Source organism: Actinia tenebrosa, unplaced genomic scaffold (assembly GCF_029948245.1).
Source record: "Actinia tenebrosa isolate PJP-AT-01 unplaced genomic scaffold, QUT_ActTen_1.0 PGA_scaffold8__29_contigs__length_14323225, whole genome shotgun sequence".
NCBI lineage: Eukaryota > Metazoa > Cnidaria > Anthozoa > Actiniaria > Actiniidae > Actinia > Actinia tenebrosa.
The window spans coordinates 14,263,967-14,279,167 of NW_028292585.1; the positions used below are offsets into that span (position 1 = coordinate 14,263,967).

Consider the following 15,201-nt stretch of genomic DNA (forward strand, 5'->3'; position numbering starts at 1 on the left):
TGTTGATATGAATTTTTTGTTCTTCTCGTTTGTTTTTTGTCTTGCTTGTATTCTAGTGTAGTAGAAGTTCAGACAATAGATTTTCAGAATGCATATTTAGAGATGTCACGCCTGGTATCTCATGTCACGCATCACGCTTCTTCTTCCTCTTCCCCAGTCCTTCCTCCGTTAAGATGTCGTCGCGCACAGCATTGTGGTATTGTAATGGCGGGGCGCTAGCTAATGATCCACATATCATTATCTTATTTCCTCCATTTCCTAAATATATCACCTCAAAAACTCTACGTTATACAAAAAATTCTCGACATGACAAATCCTCAATGACTAATCTACGTGTCTTGGCTGACGATCTAGCGGAATCCAAGACGAATGTGAAGCTTAAAGTGAGAATTTCGTAGGAAGGAGATAATATCTGTCTGAATCTTACTCCGAGCTCAGAGAATATTTTGCCTTTCTAGTTATTTCTTCATTCATCTATGTAATGGTTAAAGCAAGCTACCGAACACTATATCTTGGACTTCAGTCATCAGAGAGCTCTTCTGCATAGAAATGATAATTTGACTGGAGTTTGACTGCAGTTCGAGAGGATTATATTTTGGCTAATCATGAGCTTTTATGCTTCACAGTTCAACGACAAGTCATCGAGGTACTGCAGTTCAAATCTCTATGGTTCTAACTTAAGTACGGTTTACGCTGATGGACCTCCTCCGTTGGACGATACTTTAGAAGAAGACGATGGAGAAATCGTCTTCCGAGATAAAAGTCCGAGAAAAGAATCTCCTGAGCCTAAACTTGTCAAGGACGAAAAAGGGACGGTGTCTGGCGAGTCAGATTTCAATCCATGGTCTAAAAATGATGCTACAAAGGACGAAGCTGTTGATGATTTTGGAGATTTCTCAGGTTTCGCGGATTTTTCATCGGCGTTTGGTGGAGGTGATTCAAACTCACAAAACGATTCTTCGTGGTTTAAAAATGGCGATAACGATCAATCATCTGTGACCAAATTCAATCATGATTTTGAAAACCACGAAGCAGAGATTTCAGCTTCATCTCGTAAAAACGTTAAGAAAGCTGAAGAAAGAACGAGCAAAAATGATGATTTTGGTTGCTTTTCTGGAGGAGATGATAGTGATTTTGACGACTTTTGTAGTTTTACAAGCAACAGTCAACATATCAATACAGGGAAAAGTGAAGAGAGCAGCTCAAAAGATTCTCAAACGAGAAAGGATTCTGAAAGCAAAAAGACTACAAACTCAGATGATTTAATCAAAAAAGTTAAAACCATACATGGTAGCAGTGATAAATTCCATTATTCATTAGAACAAAATGCAAAGACATCAAACTTTGATTCAGTTGATGACTTTGACGAATTTGGCTCCTCTGAAGGAGGTTCAACTTTAAATCAACGATCTGTGCCTCCTATAAATGATTCAAGCAATTCTCATGCACAAAATATAACCAGTGGTACTCATTCAGCCATGAAACCAACATGTTTTAGTGACGATGATGATGATTTTGGAGATTTTAGTTCATCTAGTTTTGACGACGATAGTGGAGGAACTGCCAAAACTCCAGAATTGATCATTAAGTCTGAAACAAACTTTTCTTCGCAATCCAAAGACAAAGAACTTCAAAATACTCATCTAAATGGATCAAGTATAGAAAGTGAACATAATCCCACAGATTCTAAAGACAACAATGAACCAGTTTCAATACCTCAACATAATGGATCTGAAACAGATCTAAAGAAAAATGAGGATATTAGTATGTCTGATAGAGATAAGGATTTTATAAATACAGATCAATCAAAGGAAAACATCACTCTGGATGATAAAGATGATGATGATGAGTTTGGGGACTTTTCAGCATCTATTTCTAGTGTGACTAAAACTGAAGAAACCAAAACAAAAGAAATGCCGTCTAATTCTATTGTTCAAGATGATGATGATGAAGATTTTGGGAAATTTGGGTCACCACCAAGTTTGTCAAATCTTCAAGGTGATGATGATGATTTTGGTGAATTTGGGGCTGTTGCAGCACCCAGTAAAGACAACAACAAAAATGATGATGATGATTTTGGTGAATTTGGGGCTGTTGCAGCACCCAGTAAAGACAATGACAAAAATGATGATGATGATTTTGGTGATTTTGGGGCAGCATCACCACCAGGTCTACCCAGTCTCCATGGTAACAGTGATAATGAGGATGAATTTGGAGATTTTGGTTCAGGAATAAATAAGCCTAGTTCACAAAGCAATGACTGTGATGGTGAGGAATTTGGAAATTTTGGAGTATTGCCAACATCCACATCAGCTGAAGAAAAACCAAAAACTGATAATGATGATGATGATGATGAATTTGGAGATTTTGGTGCCACTTTTCCATCCAAAGAGACTGGAGTCGCTAAATTGACAGCAACAGAAGAAAAAACAAAAAGTAATGATGTTGATGAATTGGGTGATTTTGATGCTGCTCCTGTAACAAGCAAGTCTAATCTCCATAGCAGTGCAGATGCTGCTGCTGCTGCTGCTGCTGCTGATGATGATGACTTTGGCGCTTTTGGTTCGGCTCCTGCAACAAACAAGCCAGATCTCCATGGCAATGATGATGCTGATGACTTTGGTGATTTTGGTTCCATTCCCACGACAAACAACCCTGATCTCCATGGCAATAATGATGATGATGACTTTGGTGATTTTGGTGTAGCCTCTCCGACGAGTCAACAAAACAAAAATGATGATTTTGGAAACTTTCCTGAAGTCAAGCAACCAAATTCCAAGGACAGCAAATCCAAATCAACCTCTGAACCTTCATCTCTTGAAAGTAGAGTGAATCCTCCTAATGATGAAGATGATGAATTTGGACAGTTTGATGCAGCTCCTAGTAAATCATCTGACAGCGACTTTGCAGGTTTTAAGTCTTCTGATAAAACTTCTAAAGGTTTTGCAGACAACTCATCCATGCCTCAGAAATCTATACTAAGTCCTTTCAGTGCAACAAATAATTCACAGTCATTTTCAAATAAAGATGTCCTACAAGAACAACCCTCTAAGGTATGGCTAAAACCTCTTGAAACAATTGTGAAATTTATTTTATAAGATGACTGTTTTAAACCTTGCTTTATGAATGGCTGGGGTGCGTGCTTTATAAAAGACTTATTTTTTGTACTGCATGCTGGTTAACCAGTTGTTTAGATACATTTACTGAGGTTTTCAATATGCTGCGAACTCAGACATTCCAGTGGCTTCTTGCAAAATTGGTTTATTACTGCCGCCAGTCAAGGACATAGAAGGTACCAATTAATTTTTTGTTTGACGGTAGCAAAAAAAAAATTACGGCGTGCAGCTTGCAACTACCAAGTTTGCAGAATATTAAAAACTGCAGTAATTTAAGAATTGAGATTGTTCATAAATGACCCAATTTTTTCATATGAAGTTCAATTTGAATGACAGACAACATTTATTTCTCAATTTTTTTGCTTTGACTCAGTAATTTTGTTGAATCAACCACACAATGCTGAAACAAGTTGTAAAATGCCTTATGTACATGTAACATTGCCTTAAAGCAGGGAGAGATTGGCAGAACACTTGGGAAGTGTTGAAAAGCACTCTGTTACTGTATTACTTGTTGGCTACCCCAAACACCTCTTGTATCTTTGCATTCTTTATGCTACGCACAGCATGTACACACATTTTTTTATTTCAATCTTCAATATTTAACAATTATTCACCAAAGATGAAGTGAATATTGTGGTATATTTACCAAGATGCAAGTCTTCCAAGTATTTTTAACACAAGTGAATATGATAATTAATGGAGAAAATGTTTCAAATGTTATTTATCTCTGCAAGTGGTACAAATCAACAAACGAGTGTGCACATGTATGATATATTCACCTGTAGGTGAATATAGCAGCATAAGACGTAAATTGTGACCAATGAGGGCTCTGGATTTAGTATACATTCACCAAAAAATACTAAAACTACATTTATATATAAAATCTCTGTATTTCAGCTGTCTGGAAACACCAGCGTAATAAAGCCACAATGTAATACAAACCTTGACAGACTGGAAAATCCTATTAAAAAGTGCTTCACTATTAAAGATGTCACTATGCAAAGTAATGTCATAATACAAATGATAGAACATCAAGTACAGTCTGAGAGATCCAAGTAAGTTAAGGGAAACCATAACTAGTTTATTTTTTAATAACATTTAACCATTTACTTGATTGAACACCTCTGGTGCTTTTTTAAAAAAAACTTGGAATCCCTTGCCCAATGATATATAAGTATTTTTTTAAAACCTATTTACAAATGATATCAGAATAGAAACACCAAAAGCCTGCAATGCTATGCTTTTTAAAAAAAAACTTGGAATCCCTCGCCCAATGATATAAGTATTTTCTCTAAAACCTATTTACAAATAATATCAGAACAGAAACGCCAAAAGTGTGCAACACTATGCACCATTCAGCACTAGAATAGAAACACTACTATTTAGCACTAAATAGTACCATTTATACCACTCCCTTTCAGTGTCTACACTCCATAAGACACAACAATTATTATCAACTTAACTTTATTAAAAGTTATACAGCCATTCCAGTATGATACTAATAAGTATAAATATTGATTGATGTAGAGCCTGGCAGCAGTTATTGACATCTGAGAAGGATGGTAGCTTAAGGTTTGACTGGGTATTGTCTGAACATCAGGTGAAAATGTTGGAGGGTCTGTCAATGCTCCCTGTAAAAATCCAGGTGTGTTTTCTACAAAGATGAAAATAGTATTATTTATCATATAATAGACCTTTCCCAAATTCGCTTGGATGACCACGGAACAATAGTTTGAAGCCGAGACTGAACTTGATTCTTTTATTCATCAAGTCCAACCTCGATTTGAAACCATTGTTTTGTGGTCAGTCAAGCGAATTCGGGATAGGTCTATTATCGATAAAATACCTATATTTCTCCTTTTCAAAAAACTGATATTTTCACATGTGAAAATAACATGTTATTTTCGCATATAAAAATATTGTAACCATGTGTATTTAAGCTATTATTTAGTTAGTTATAATAATGAAAAGCTTATTAAGTTGATTTTATGGGTAATTATATAATAAACAGAATATTACATGGGCGCTTGGAGATACGAAATTTATCTTCGAGTGTGCCCATGTAATATCCTCTATATATTTAATGTTATAATGTACACTTCCATTGGTTACCACTGGTTTCATTGCTCCATAATTTTGCATTTCCTTTCTTTTTTCCCAGACAAGTGTCAGTTTTAACCCTAAAGGACAAGTGCCAACACCTTTATTTGCATCAAGCATGGTAGAGTTTAATAGTTTTAAGTGTTATATTTCATTGATATTAATGGGTAGTGTTTCTATTCTTCATAGGCACTTCTTAAATAGTAAAAGGGGAGGGCTTGCTATTGTCATTTGTTTCGTTAAATAGATATTAACAGTAGTGTCGCTACTCTCTGTAGGGGCTCCTTGAACCAGTCAAGGGGGTCATCACTCCATTTCATCATGTAGAGGAAATCAATCCTTCCCAGGATCCTTTTGGTGCTCCACCAGAAGTTGGTGTGCAAGACCTTGGTGTAAGTGCCCATTCCTTTTTCGATTGTATTTCTAATTTTCTTTTCAAAAAATTTATGCTTTTAGTCTGAAATGAAAGAGAAATAGATTTATGATATGAAAACATCGGAGATTCTTACCCAAATCAATTCCCTTTATATGCAATTTGTTTGTTTGTAACCATAATGAACCAGAAAGAAACCAGATCAGAACTAACAAGTATTTTGAATAATAATTTTAGTTTGGTAAAGGAAGTAAGAAAGAACATTCCACATTGCATACAGGTAAGGGATATTGAAAAAGAACGTTAAAGATTTTGGTGCTGCTTATGAATGATGAGGATTGTGATGTTGATGGTGCTGATGAAAGATGATGATCGTGGTGAATGGAGATAATGATGGTGTTGTTAATAAATAAAAGAGGATTGTAATGTTGATTATGTTGTTGTTGGTGGTGGTGGCAATGAATAATGATAATGATGGTAGTGAATTGAGATGATGATGATGATGATGCAGTAGATGAATGATGATGGTGCTGACTTCATGGTGGTGGGGTGGATAACGATGGTGGTGGTGGTGAATGATGATGTGGTGGTGATGATGAATAGAGATGATGATGATGATAATGAATGTTGAGGATTGTGATGTTGATGGTGGTGGGATGATGAACCATGATGGTGGTGATGCTATTATTGATGAATGATGACAATAGTGGTGTTAAGGAGAAACATATATCTTTGCCTTGACTTCCAGAATCTAAAGACAATGCCTCAGATACAATATCTGTTTCATCATCCCTTGACCTGGACTTTCTTGCTCCTTCAAGTACTAATGGTGATTCCACAAAGACAGGTAAGGAGACAATACAAAATATATTGTTGGATTCTATTTAAAAGATTGAAGAAGGTCTGAGAAGGATATGCTGTATCTCCAGGAGATATTGATACATTCTCCATGGAGGGGGATTGGAGTTTTCAAAGTGGTTGAAAGGGTCTGAGGAGGGTATATTGCGATTGGAGTTTCCAAGGGGTGGGGAGGGGGTTCTGGGGAGGGTCACAGGAGGGTATATTGTATAGTACTAGAAAATATCCATATCTCCCCCATGGAGGGAGATTGGAGTTTCCATGGGGAGGGTCTGAGGAGGGTATATTTTATAGTTTCAGAAAATATCCATACCTCACCCATGGAGGGGGATTGGAGTTTCCAAGGGGTGGGGAGGGTCTGAGGAGGGTATATCTTGTAGTTTCAGAAAATATCCATACCTCACCCATGGAGGGGGATTGGAGTTTCCATGGGGTGGGGAGGGTCTGAGGAGGGTATATCTTATAGTTTCAGAAAATATCCATACCTCACCCATGGAGGGGGATTGGAGTTTCCATGGGGTGGGGAGGGTCTGAGGAGGGTATATTTATACTTCTAGAAAATATTCATATTTCTACCTATGGAGGGATTTGAATTTTCAGTTGGTGCATAAGAATGTCTGAGGAGCATATATTGTGTAGTTCTATAAAATAACCATACATTCCTCATGGAGGGGGAGTGGCATTTTTAAGAAGTGAAGAGCCAGTTTGAGGAGGGTACATTATGTAGGTTTTTACTTTCTATCAAGAGCATCAAACTTCTCATATTGACTTGGCATTAACTCCATATCATCATATCACTTTCTTTGACTTTTTTGTCAACTGACAGAAAGCAGAGGACTATTTGAAGATGACCTTTTAGGTCTAGGAATGTTCAATGAGCCATCACCAAGTCCAAAAATCACCAATGGAAAGAATGTCTTCAAATTTAACAACATCACAATACCACTGGCTACAAATGAAGGAAATCTGAGTGAGCAGGCAAAAACTGTAGTTAAGGATTTTGAAGATCTTACTTTTATGTTGTCAAAAGTTTTAATGTTTCCTTTAAAATCAAAAGAATGAAATCAATATAGTTTTAAAATCAACAAAATTATATTCATATATGTACAGAGTGTACATATATATATATACTTTATACCGTTATGTGGCAAGTCACAATAGGCCATTATTTTGTAAGATAACATTGCATTGTTGTGCAACTGTGGCTACTTCTCAAATGCCTTGGAAAAAGTCATGAACTCGAATCCACTTAGAAACCCTTGAAAAACATATTTCTTGGAAAAATCCTTGATTACTCCTTGAAATTTAAGTTGTTGCAGAGAAAAATTAAAAACTTGTTTGGTCATGAGATGCCCAAGAAGTAACAATAATGTGGCAAAATATCACTGATTGAAATATTTGTAATACTTCTTCAAAATTAGATTTTTTTGCATTTAAAAGCTCCTTACATTTCCTCTGAAATTTTGTTTCACAAACCCTGCTGTATGTTTGTGAATTTTCTTTGTTATTTCGGTTATAGAGTTTGTGCAACCATGTGACAAAATCCCTTAAGATATAAATAACAATGGAACAGCCACCATCTTGGTTGATCTAACAAGAGAAGCTAATGAGGAATGCTTCGTTATCGTCAACCAAGATGGCGGCTATGATGTAACATGCACCTACTCTATTCTTTCATGGGAATGATAAAAGTAATATTGGTGCTGATTAATGAATTAATAATAGATTAATATAATGCTCAAGGATTCTGGAAGTGGTAGTATATATAAGGCTATAATGCAAAGTGCCTATCCAAACTTAGGTCAGGTGCTTTATTTTTGGTCTTTCTTGGTGTTTTATGAATGCATTGCATTACTAATACTGTTTGGGTTTTGTAGTAGACCCCTAACAGTTGAACTCAGCTGAAGTTTTCTCTAGCATTGAAAATGGCATTTATTTTTATCTGTATTTAGATAAGTTTATAATTTTCCTATATGACTCTGGCTTTAGCAAACCTTGAAATCTTTGGTTCTAAGCCACCCAAGGCAACTTTTTTTACAAACCTAAAACTCTGAATACAAGAGTATGATCATAAAATTATTTTAAGCTTTACTATCCTATGAATTATGAGAAAAAATCCTTGTAGTACCCTAAAAACTATATTTTTTAGTTCGTGGGCCAAAATTTGAATTGAGCTAGAAAACTGCTGCATGGTTCATTGTTATCAGAACCATGAAATTGGCCACTAATCTCGTCCTCCAAGAAGGATAATTCTTCCCAAGAGCAAAAGATTGTTGGCATGTACTACAGTACATGTACAGTTTAGCAGAAAACAAAAGAACGACTGAAATACGCAGAAAAATATTTTTAGCAACAGTCACATAATTGAGCATAAGAGAGTGGTATGAATAAAGCTGCTTCATTAATATATCATCAACAATAATAAATAGTATAATTAAACAATGGCATCATAAATATTCAATATATAATTATGCTGAATTTCGTATTCTCTACTTTCACATCTCCATAATGCCTTGCGTTTTGGGGGGTAACCAATCAAAAAACTGTCCCAAATTGAAAGGTTTCTTAATTGAATTTATACTATACCTGCTTTTATCTGTACGATACTGATTATCAGTTTATTCCAAGCTATTTTCCCGTGTACAGATCATGAAGAGTTTTGGTCTTACAGAAAATGTATTGACTTACGAAAAAATGTTTAAAATTTACCTTAAACGTCTTCAAGCTTCTATCTTTTTCTGTTTTTTACTTCTTCATTTTATCTTTGGATACCAAGCAAGGTATTTTTAACATTGTCTGATCAGCCTTCAGCAAAATAAGTGGGTTTTTACCCTCTGGTTACCCCCCAAAGACGCAAAGGATTATGGGGATGTGAAAGTCGAGAATGGCCTCACTGAAGACAAAATAGATTTTTAAAGTAACCTATGCTTGACTAAAAATAATAACTGCTCACTTAACGGACATGATGACTAGCCAGTCATGATTAGATGGATCAATATGTGACCACATGACAGTTCAAGAAAATGGTCAAGTACGTGTTGCCCAGATATTGGCCATTGACTCGCAACGAGAGTTACGCAACAACATTGATAGCAGCTGCAAGGGAGACTATCCATTTACTGGCTCAGTGTTATTCATAGAGTAATTTTACTTGGCCCGTGAAGTTGTATAGAGCGTTTTCACGTGATGTCAAAGTGGCCATGTTGGCTTAATGCCAAAACAAATACAAGTCCTATCCTCCAGGAATTAAACTCTATTTTATGCTAAAATTGTGCAAAAGTTTGTATTGTTTGGTACACCAATATGGCTAAATTGTCACGTAAGTGAAAACACTCTATCATTAGTGACTAAAAGTCCAAGTAAAGCAAAAGAAGACAATGTGTCTACTACAATGTATTACATTGACTATTCTTTCCCAGTGGAAGTAAAATCACTCTATCCCTGCTGAAGTAATCATATTTACTTTTGCAATGATTTTTAGCATTAAAAAACAGTTTGTTTATAGTCTAAAGGATCAATTACTCCAAAATATACCTATTTTCAACTTTGTAACATAGTAACGAAGTGTAGCTCCAGATAATATTTATAGAAAATTCCTCACCACAAACCAAAATGGCTAGTAGGATTTGCCACTATATTGGGTCATGGATAGGGCTTTTGAATTAGAGAAGAGTTGCACATGAAATCGAGTGTTTCATTCAATTTCCAAGCACACTGTAGTGAGGTGAAAGAATGAGGTGGTTTTTTAACCAACTTCAAGGTGTATGGATGGAAGATGAAACACTTTCAAGTGCTCGACATGGCTTCTTATACTCGTTATAATTCTTGGAGAAATTCAAAGCTTGTGATTGCCCAAATTTTATGCGTATGATCTTAAAGATCCCTAATGATCTCTATTCTAAAGATCACATTTTCAGACCTTCGCGCTAGTGATTTCCTTTGTTTTGTCCTCGTCAATTATTAATGAATTTGAAATTTAGAAGAATGTTTCCTGGTTCTACACTTAGTTTATCATAATGGGTTGGGTTGGTATTAACTTAGCTTAAATTAAATAAAAATGATATCAAAGAGTTATTAAAAATATATTAATTTTGAGTAAAAGTTTGTTCTCTGCGTGATCACAATTGTTCTTCCTGTAAATCTTTTCTTTCATTTCACTTCATTTCATTTTGTTTCGTTTCATTTTTAAAATCCTATTCTATTCCATTCTATTCCATTCCATTCCATTCTATTCTATTCTATTCTATTCTATTCTATTCTATTCTATTTCGTTTTGTTTTATTAACTTTGCCTTATGGGTAGGGAAACCCCACAGAGCAGAGCTCCACTAAAGAGTCCCAAAGTGGATTTTCTCTCGTTGCAAAGCTAAGATACTTCTAGAGATGTGTTTTCAATCCCACTGGAATGGAATAATCAGTGGATGACGAAAAGAATTGGTCGAAGAAACTTTAAAATTATAGCATTCTATATATATTTTGTTTTGGGATACCTGTGTGTTCAATAAAAGAGCTTGACCAATAAACCTCTAGTTTCACCAAATATAAATTAATCATAAGGACGTTTGCGTAGGAGGCTAATGTTTGCTATTCCCCATACCAGTTTGACATGGGCTTAATGTTTTCACACAATGACGTGGTCTAAAATGGGAAAACATTACACCGGCAAGGTGGGTGAATACTTGGGTTGGGATTCCTGTGTTAACAACACCCCCACCCCTCCCAACCCTCCTCCAAGCCGTTCTTCTCAACGTGTCTCCTCCTTCCATCATCAGGTGAGAGAAGGCAACCTCTCTAATTTTGTTCCTAGACTCTATTGAACGACAAAAATTTGGTACTCACAGTTCAATAAGTAGCCTCAATCATGGCTTTACGTCTTGGGATATCAAACTGCTGGCGCATCGCTCGTGGACAAGCTTTTAGGAGAGTTCCGAGGTTGTCTTTGATTCGTGTTGCTGGATGCTCTTCCGATACATACTCAGGTAAGAATATCCAGTTAACGCTAATGCCATCAATCCAGGACATTAGTTATGTTTATTAACAACTTTATGTAGGTTTTTTATCGCTATTTAATTAAAAATTTGAACTCCCGTACGAATTAGCAAATACAAGTCGCCGTACGGGTGACGTAGGAATAGCCACTACGATAAACATATAAAGCTTACTTCCCATCTTGAAACCTTTATTTCACCTTCCAAATACTTTGAACTATTTCTTCGTATGCTTAAATGAATGTTAAAACGTTTTATCTTATATTGTTAAAGTTTTAAGATGCATATCATTTAAGCTTAAATATTTTGGGGGGAATCTTAGACTTTCGACTAGCACAGGCAGCCCAATCCCTATAGTGTTCTTCTTGTAGTCTCGCCATCAAAGGTCGTTTTCTTAGACAGGGTTTGATAGCACATCTTGAATTTAAAGGTAATAATGAAATTTCTGATGAATCTTTATTTCTTTTTTAAAGATGATGATGAAATCCTTCATCTGCCTTTTAAAGACAAAAAGCTCTTTACCCCTGGTCCCCTGTGTACAAGTTTTGAAACCAAAAAGGCCATGATGCGCGATGTTGGTTCGAGAGATAAAGACTTCGTAAAAAGTGTTAATTACATCCGAAGCAAACTTCTAGAAATTGCTGGTGTCTCGCCGAATGAATACACCACGATACCGCTACAGGGAAGTGGAACCTACTCGGTTGAGTCGGTGATCACCACAGCAACACCAAAAACTGGAGGCAAGCTTTTGCTGATTGTTAATGGTGCATATGGAAAGCGCATGCAAAAGATTTGTGAAGTTGCACACATTGAAACCGTAAGAATTTTTTTTTGAAATATGCACATTGAATGGAAGGAGAGGGGGGTTACTTCCTATTTCCTCAATAAATCATTCCTTACCTTCCGCCTCCCCCGAAATAAATAAACATTACACGCCCAGACTGGAACTGTTTAAAAACTTCAGGGTGTTTTTGATGTTTCATTGAAATTCCATGAAACTTGGCAACTTTACAGAGTTAGTCGTATCACAAAATTTGTTCTTTTCATTTTTCTGGATTTTGCCATTTTTGGTGGGAAAATGATATCATTTTTATGGTGTGAACAAATTCAAATCCAAAAAATAAAACAACCCTGTTGTTTTTCAACACTTCCAGGGTTGCCGTTTTACAAATAAATTGAGAAGGATGATCACAGCCACTCTAGCTAGGACCCCTCCCTGGTGCCACTTTCAGGACATCAAGTTTATGAACCATAAACTAAGGAAAGTCCACTACCCAACACTTATGTTGCAGCCCCTATCTATTTTAAGAGGCAAAACCAACTTGTTTCCTACTATAGACCAAGTTATAGTACTACTGTCAATATTGACCAAGATCTCTGTCATAATTTTTCACTTCTTAGATTGCTTTGGAAGGAGAAGAAAACAGCAAGGCAGATTTGAAAGCTGTTGAAAAAATCCTCCAAGAAAACCCAGACCTTACTGGAGTATGCATTGTTCACTGTGAGACTTCAACTGGAGTCATTCATCCAGTGGAATCTGTTGGAAAACTAATTCAAAAGCATGCGCCCAATGCTTTTTTCTTTGTGGATGCCATGAGTAGCTTTGGTGCAATTCCATTAAACTTGGAATCATCTAACATAACCTATCTAGTGAGTTCTGCCAATAAGTGTATTGAGGGTGTCCCTGGATTTTCATATGTGATTGCAAACATCAGTCATCTCTTAAAGTGCAAGGGTCAGTCCAGAACCTTGTCACTAGATATTGTGGATCAGTATGAGAACCTGGAGAAGACTGGCCAGTTCCGGTTCACCCCAGCAACACATACGATGCTGGCATTCAGGAAGGCTTTACAGCAGCTTGAAGAGGAAGGAGGAGTTGTTGGGAGAGCTGAGAGGTAATTTTTGTTCTCTTGAATTCTCTATGCTTAATTTCATTCATTAATTCTTGTTGCTTAATTGTTGCAAAGAAGAATGGTTTGAATGAATTCGAATAAATATCCCAAAAATGGTGTGTTTCTTCACAATTTAGCAAGAAAAGTGAGGGAATAGGTTGTTGGAACAGCTCCAGCCTCTACTGTCATAGCATGTCGTATGAGCATGTTTTTCAAGAATCCTACTCAATAAACATAAATTAATTCATAATAATGTGCAATGACAATGAATGCTGACCAAAAAGACCTTTTAATAATTATAATTTCTATGCATTTTCTCTTATTTCTTTTTTCTTTAACGGAGCACAAAATAGCAGCCAGTAAATTATGACTGGCCAAATTAGTTTGAGCTTTGTCTCTGGCATGTCTTGGCTTGGTCTTGCCATTATTTTAGGCCCTATTTTCTTCCTTCCTTCCTTCCTTCCTTCCTTCCTTCCTTCCTTCCTTGCTTGCTTGCTTGCTTGCTTGCTTGCTTGCTTGCTTGCTTGCTTGCTTGCTTGCTTGCTTGCTTGCTTGCTTGCTTGCTTGCTTGCTTGCTTGCTTGCTTGCTTGCTTGCTTGCTTCCTTCCTTCCTTCCTTCCTTCCTTCCTTCCTTCCTTTCCTTCATTCATTTCTTTGCCATTCTTAAATATCTGTTTCCTCTTTTCTTCATCTTATAGATTTTCTTTCAGTATTATTTTATCAATTTTCCTTTCATTTCCCACAGATACATGGAAAACAGACACATTCTCCAAGATGGAATGAAGAAACTTGGTTTCAAAGAATTCCTTGATGACACCCATGAAGGCTACATCATCACATCCTTCTACTTCCCCAAGCATCCTAACTTTGACTTCATGGATTTCTACAAGCGCCTTAGTGACAAGGACCAAGTCATTTATCCTGGAAAAGTCTCAAAAGCTGAATGCTTCAGAATTGGCAACATTGGCTATCTTTTCCCTAAAGACATGGAGCACTTACTGGAATGTATTGGTAAAGTTTTGGAAGACATGAACATACCTACCCCCTTAGAATCCTAAACATTTAGTCTTGGATTTCAATCAAAATATAATACAACAGAGCCTACTCAAAAGCCAAATGAATAGCAGTAATTTCTAAAACCAAATGTCGAAATTGTAGAAATATGAAATAGAAGACTAGAAATGTGCATCTTCATATACAAGGGAGTGTTAGTAATTCTAGGGGTAAAGGGGCTATGGGAATTTTACATTCTAGAATACTATTTTTGCTTTGGTGCTACCCCCCACTCAAACATAACATATTTTCGGTGCCCCCTAGCCCGCAGACTCAATTTCGTTTATGCTCAGAGTCTGCAAAGCACACCAGTGCCCCCCCCCCCCCCCCAAAAAAAACAAACTACAGACTACTAGTGGACAATAAATATATATAAATATCAAAAATATTTTCAATAGCTCTTCCTAATTATTATTACCAGAGAAAATGGCTGCCTTCTTCCAAATCCCCTTAGATCTACTCCCCCCCCCCCCCCCCCCATAAATTACATAAGCTCCCTAACGTCTCCATTGAACTTTGATTTCATTCAGTACATAGAAAAATGATCATTATAAAAATAGGGAAAACAATGAAATTGTGATTCATATATGGGACAGAAACCTAAACTTTATAATGGATATAAAGCTTGCTTTTGTATCTAGCTGATAGTAAAGGATATTATGTAGTTAGGTAGGGAATATTTTTGTAAGATGATGAAAAGTAAAAAGAAAGAATCTTGGAGAATTCTCTGATATTTGTTTTTAAAAAAAATCCCTTCTTTGCCTGGTCCAAGAAGGAAATGGGAAGGATTTGTAAAGGAATGAATGGATGAGACTGACGTGA

General features: G+C 36.3%; 2 protein-coding genes across 2 annotated transcripts; both read left to right on the forward strand.

Annotated features, from left to right (window-relative positions):
* The first annotated feature begins 206 nt into the window (after nucleotides 1–206).
* LOC116301112 (uncharacterized) lies at nucleotides 207–9,951 on the forward strand. The gene is made up of 8 exons (XM_031710118.2): nucleotides 207–3,053; nucleotides 4,014–4,171; nucleotides 4,644–4,761; nucleotides 5,278–5,337; nucleotides 5,495–5,608; nucleotides 5,827–5,869; nucleotides 6,338–6,436; nucleotides 7,274–9,951. Exons 1-8 carry the CDS (start codon nucleotides 606–608, stop codon nucleotides 7,507–7,509), a joined length of 3,276 nt encoding a protein of 1,091 aa, XP_031565978.1. The 5' UTR covers nucleotides 207–605; the 3' UTR covers nucleotides 7,510–9,951.
* A 1,217-nt stretch (nucleotides 9,952–11,168) lies between these two features.
* LOC116301113 (uncharacterized) lies at nucleotides 11,169–15,102 on the forward strand. The gene is made up of 4 exons (XM_089024219.1): nucleotides 11,169–11,425; nucleotides 11,908–12,251; nucleotides 12,836–13,329; nucleotides 14,072–15,102. Exons 1-4 carry the CDS (start codon nucleotides 11,308–11,310, stop codon nucleotides 14,382–14,384), a joined length of 1,269 nt encoding a protein of 422 aa, XP_088880345.1. The 5' UTR covers nucleotides 11,169–11,307; the 3' UTR covers nucleotides 14,385–15,102.
* The last annotated feature ends 99 nt before the right edge of the window (nucleotides 15,103–15,201 follow it).

What these genes read in the sequence shown, in the direction of transcription:
- LOC116301113 (XM_089024219.1), top strand. Translation starts at nt 11,308, where the DNA reads ATGGCTTTACGTCTTGGGATATCAAACTGCTGGCGCATCGCTCGTGGA. An exon ending in AAGTTGCACACATTGAAACC is followed by an intron (nt 12,252 to 12,835) that starts GTAAGAATTTTT and finishes TTCACTTCTTAG; the next exon opens with ATTGCTTTGGAAGGAGAAGA. An exon ending in GTTGTTGGGAGAGCTGAGAG is followed by an intron (nt 13,330 to 14,071) that starts GTAATTTTTGTT and finishes CATTTCCCACAG; the next exon opens with ATACATGGAAAACAGACACA.
- LOC116301112 (XM_031710118.2), top strand. Translation starts at nt 606, where the DNA reads ATGAGCTTTTATGCTTCACAGTTCAACGACAAGTCATCGAGGTACTGC. An exon ending in CTTTATTTGCATCAAGCATG is followed by an intron (nt 5,338 to 5,494) that starts GTAGAGTTTAAT and finishes TACTCTCTGTAG; the next exon opens with GGGCTCCTTGAACCAGTCAA. An exon ending in TTGGTGTGCAAGACCTTGGT is followed by an intron (nt 5,609 to 5,826) that starts GTAAGTGCCCAT and finishes TAATAATTTTAG; the next exon opens with TTTGGTAAAGGAAGTAAGAA.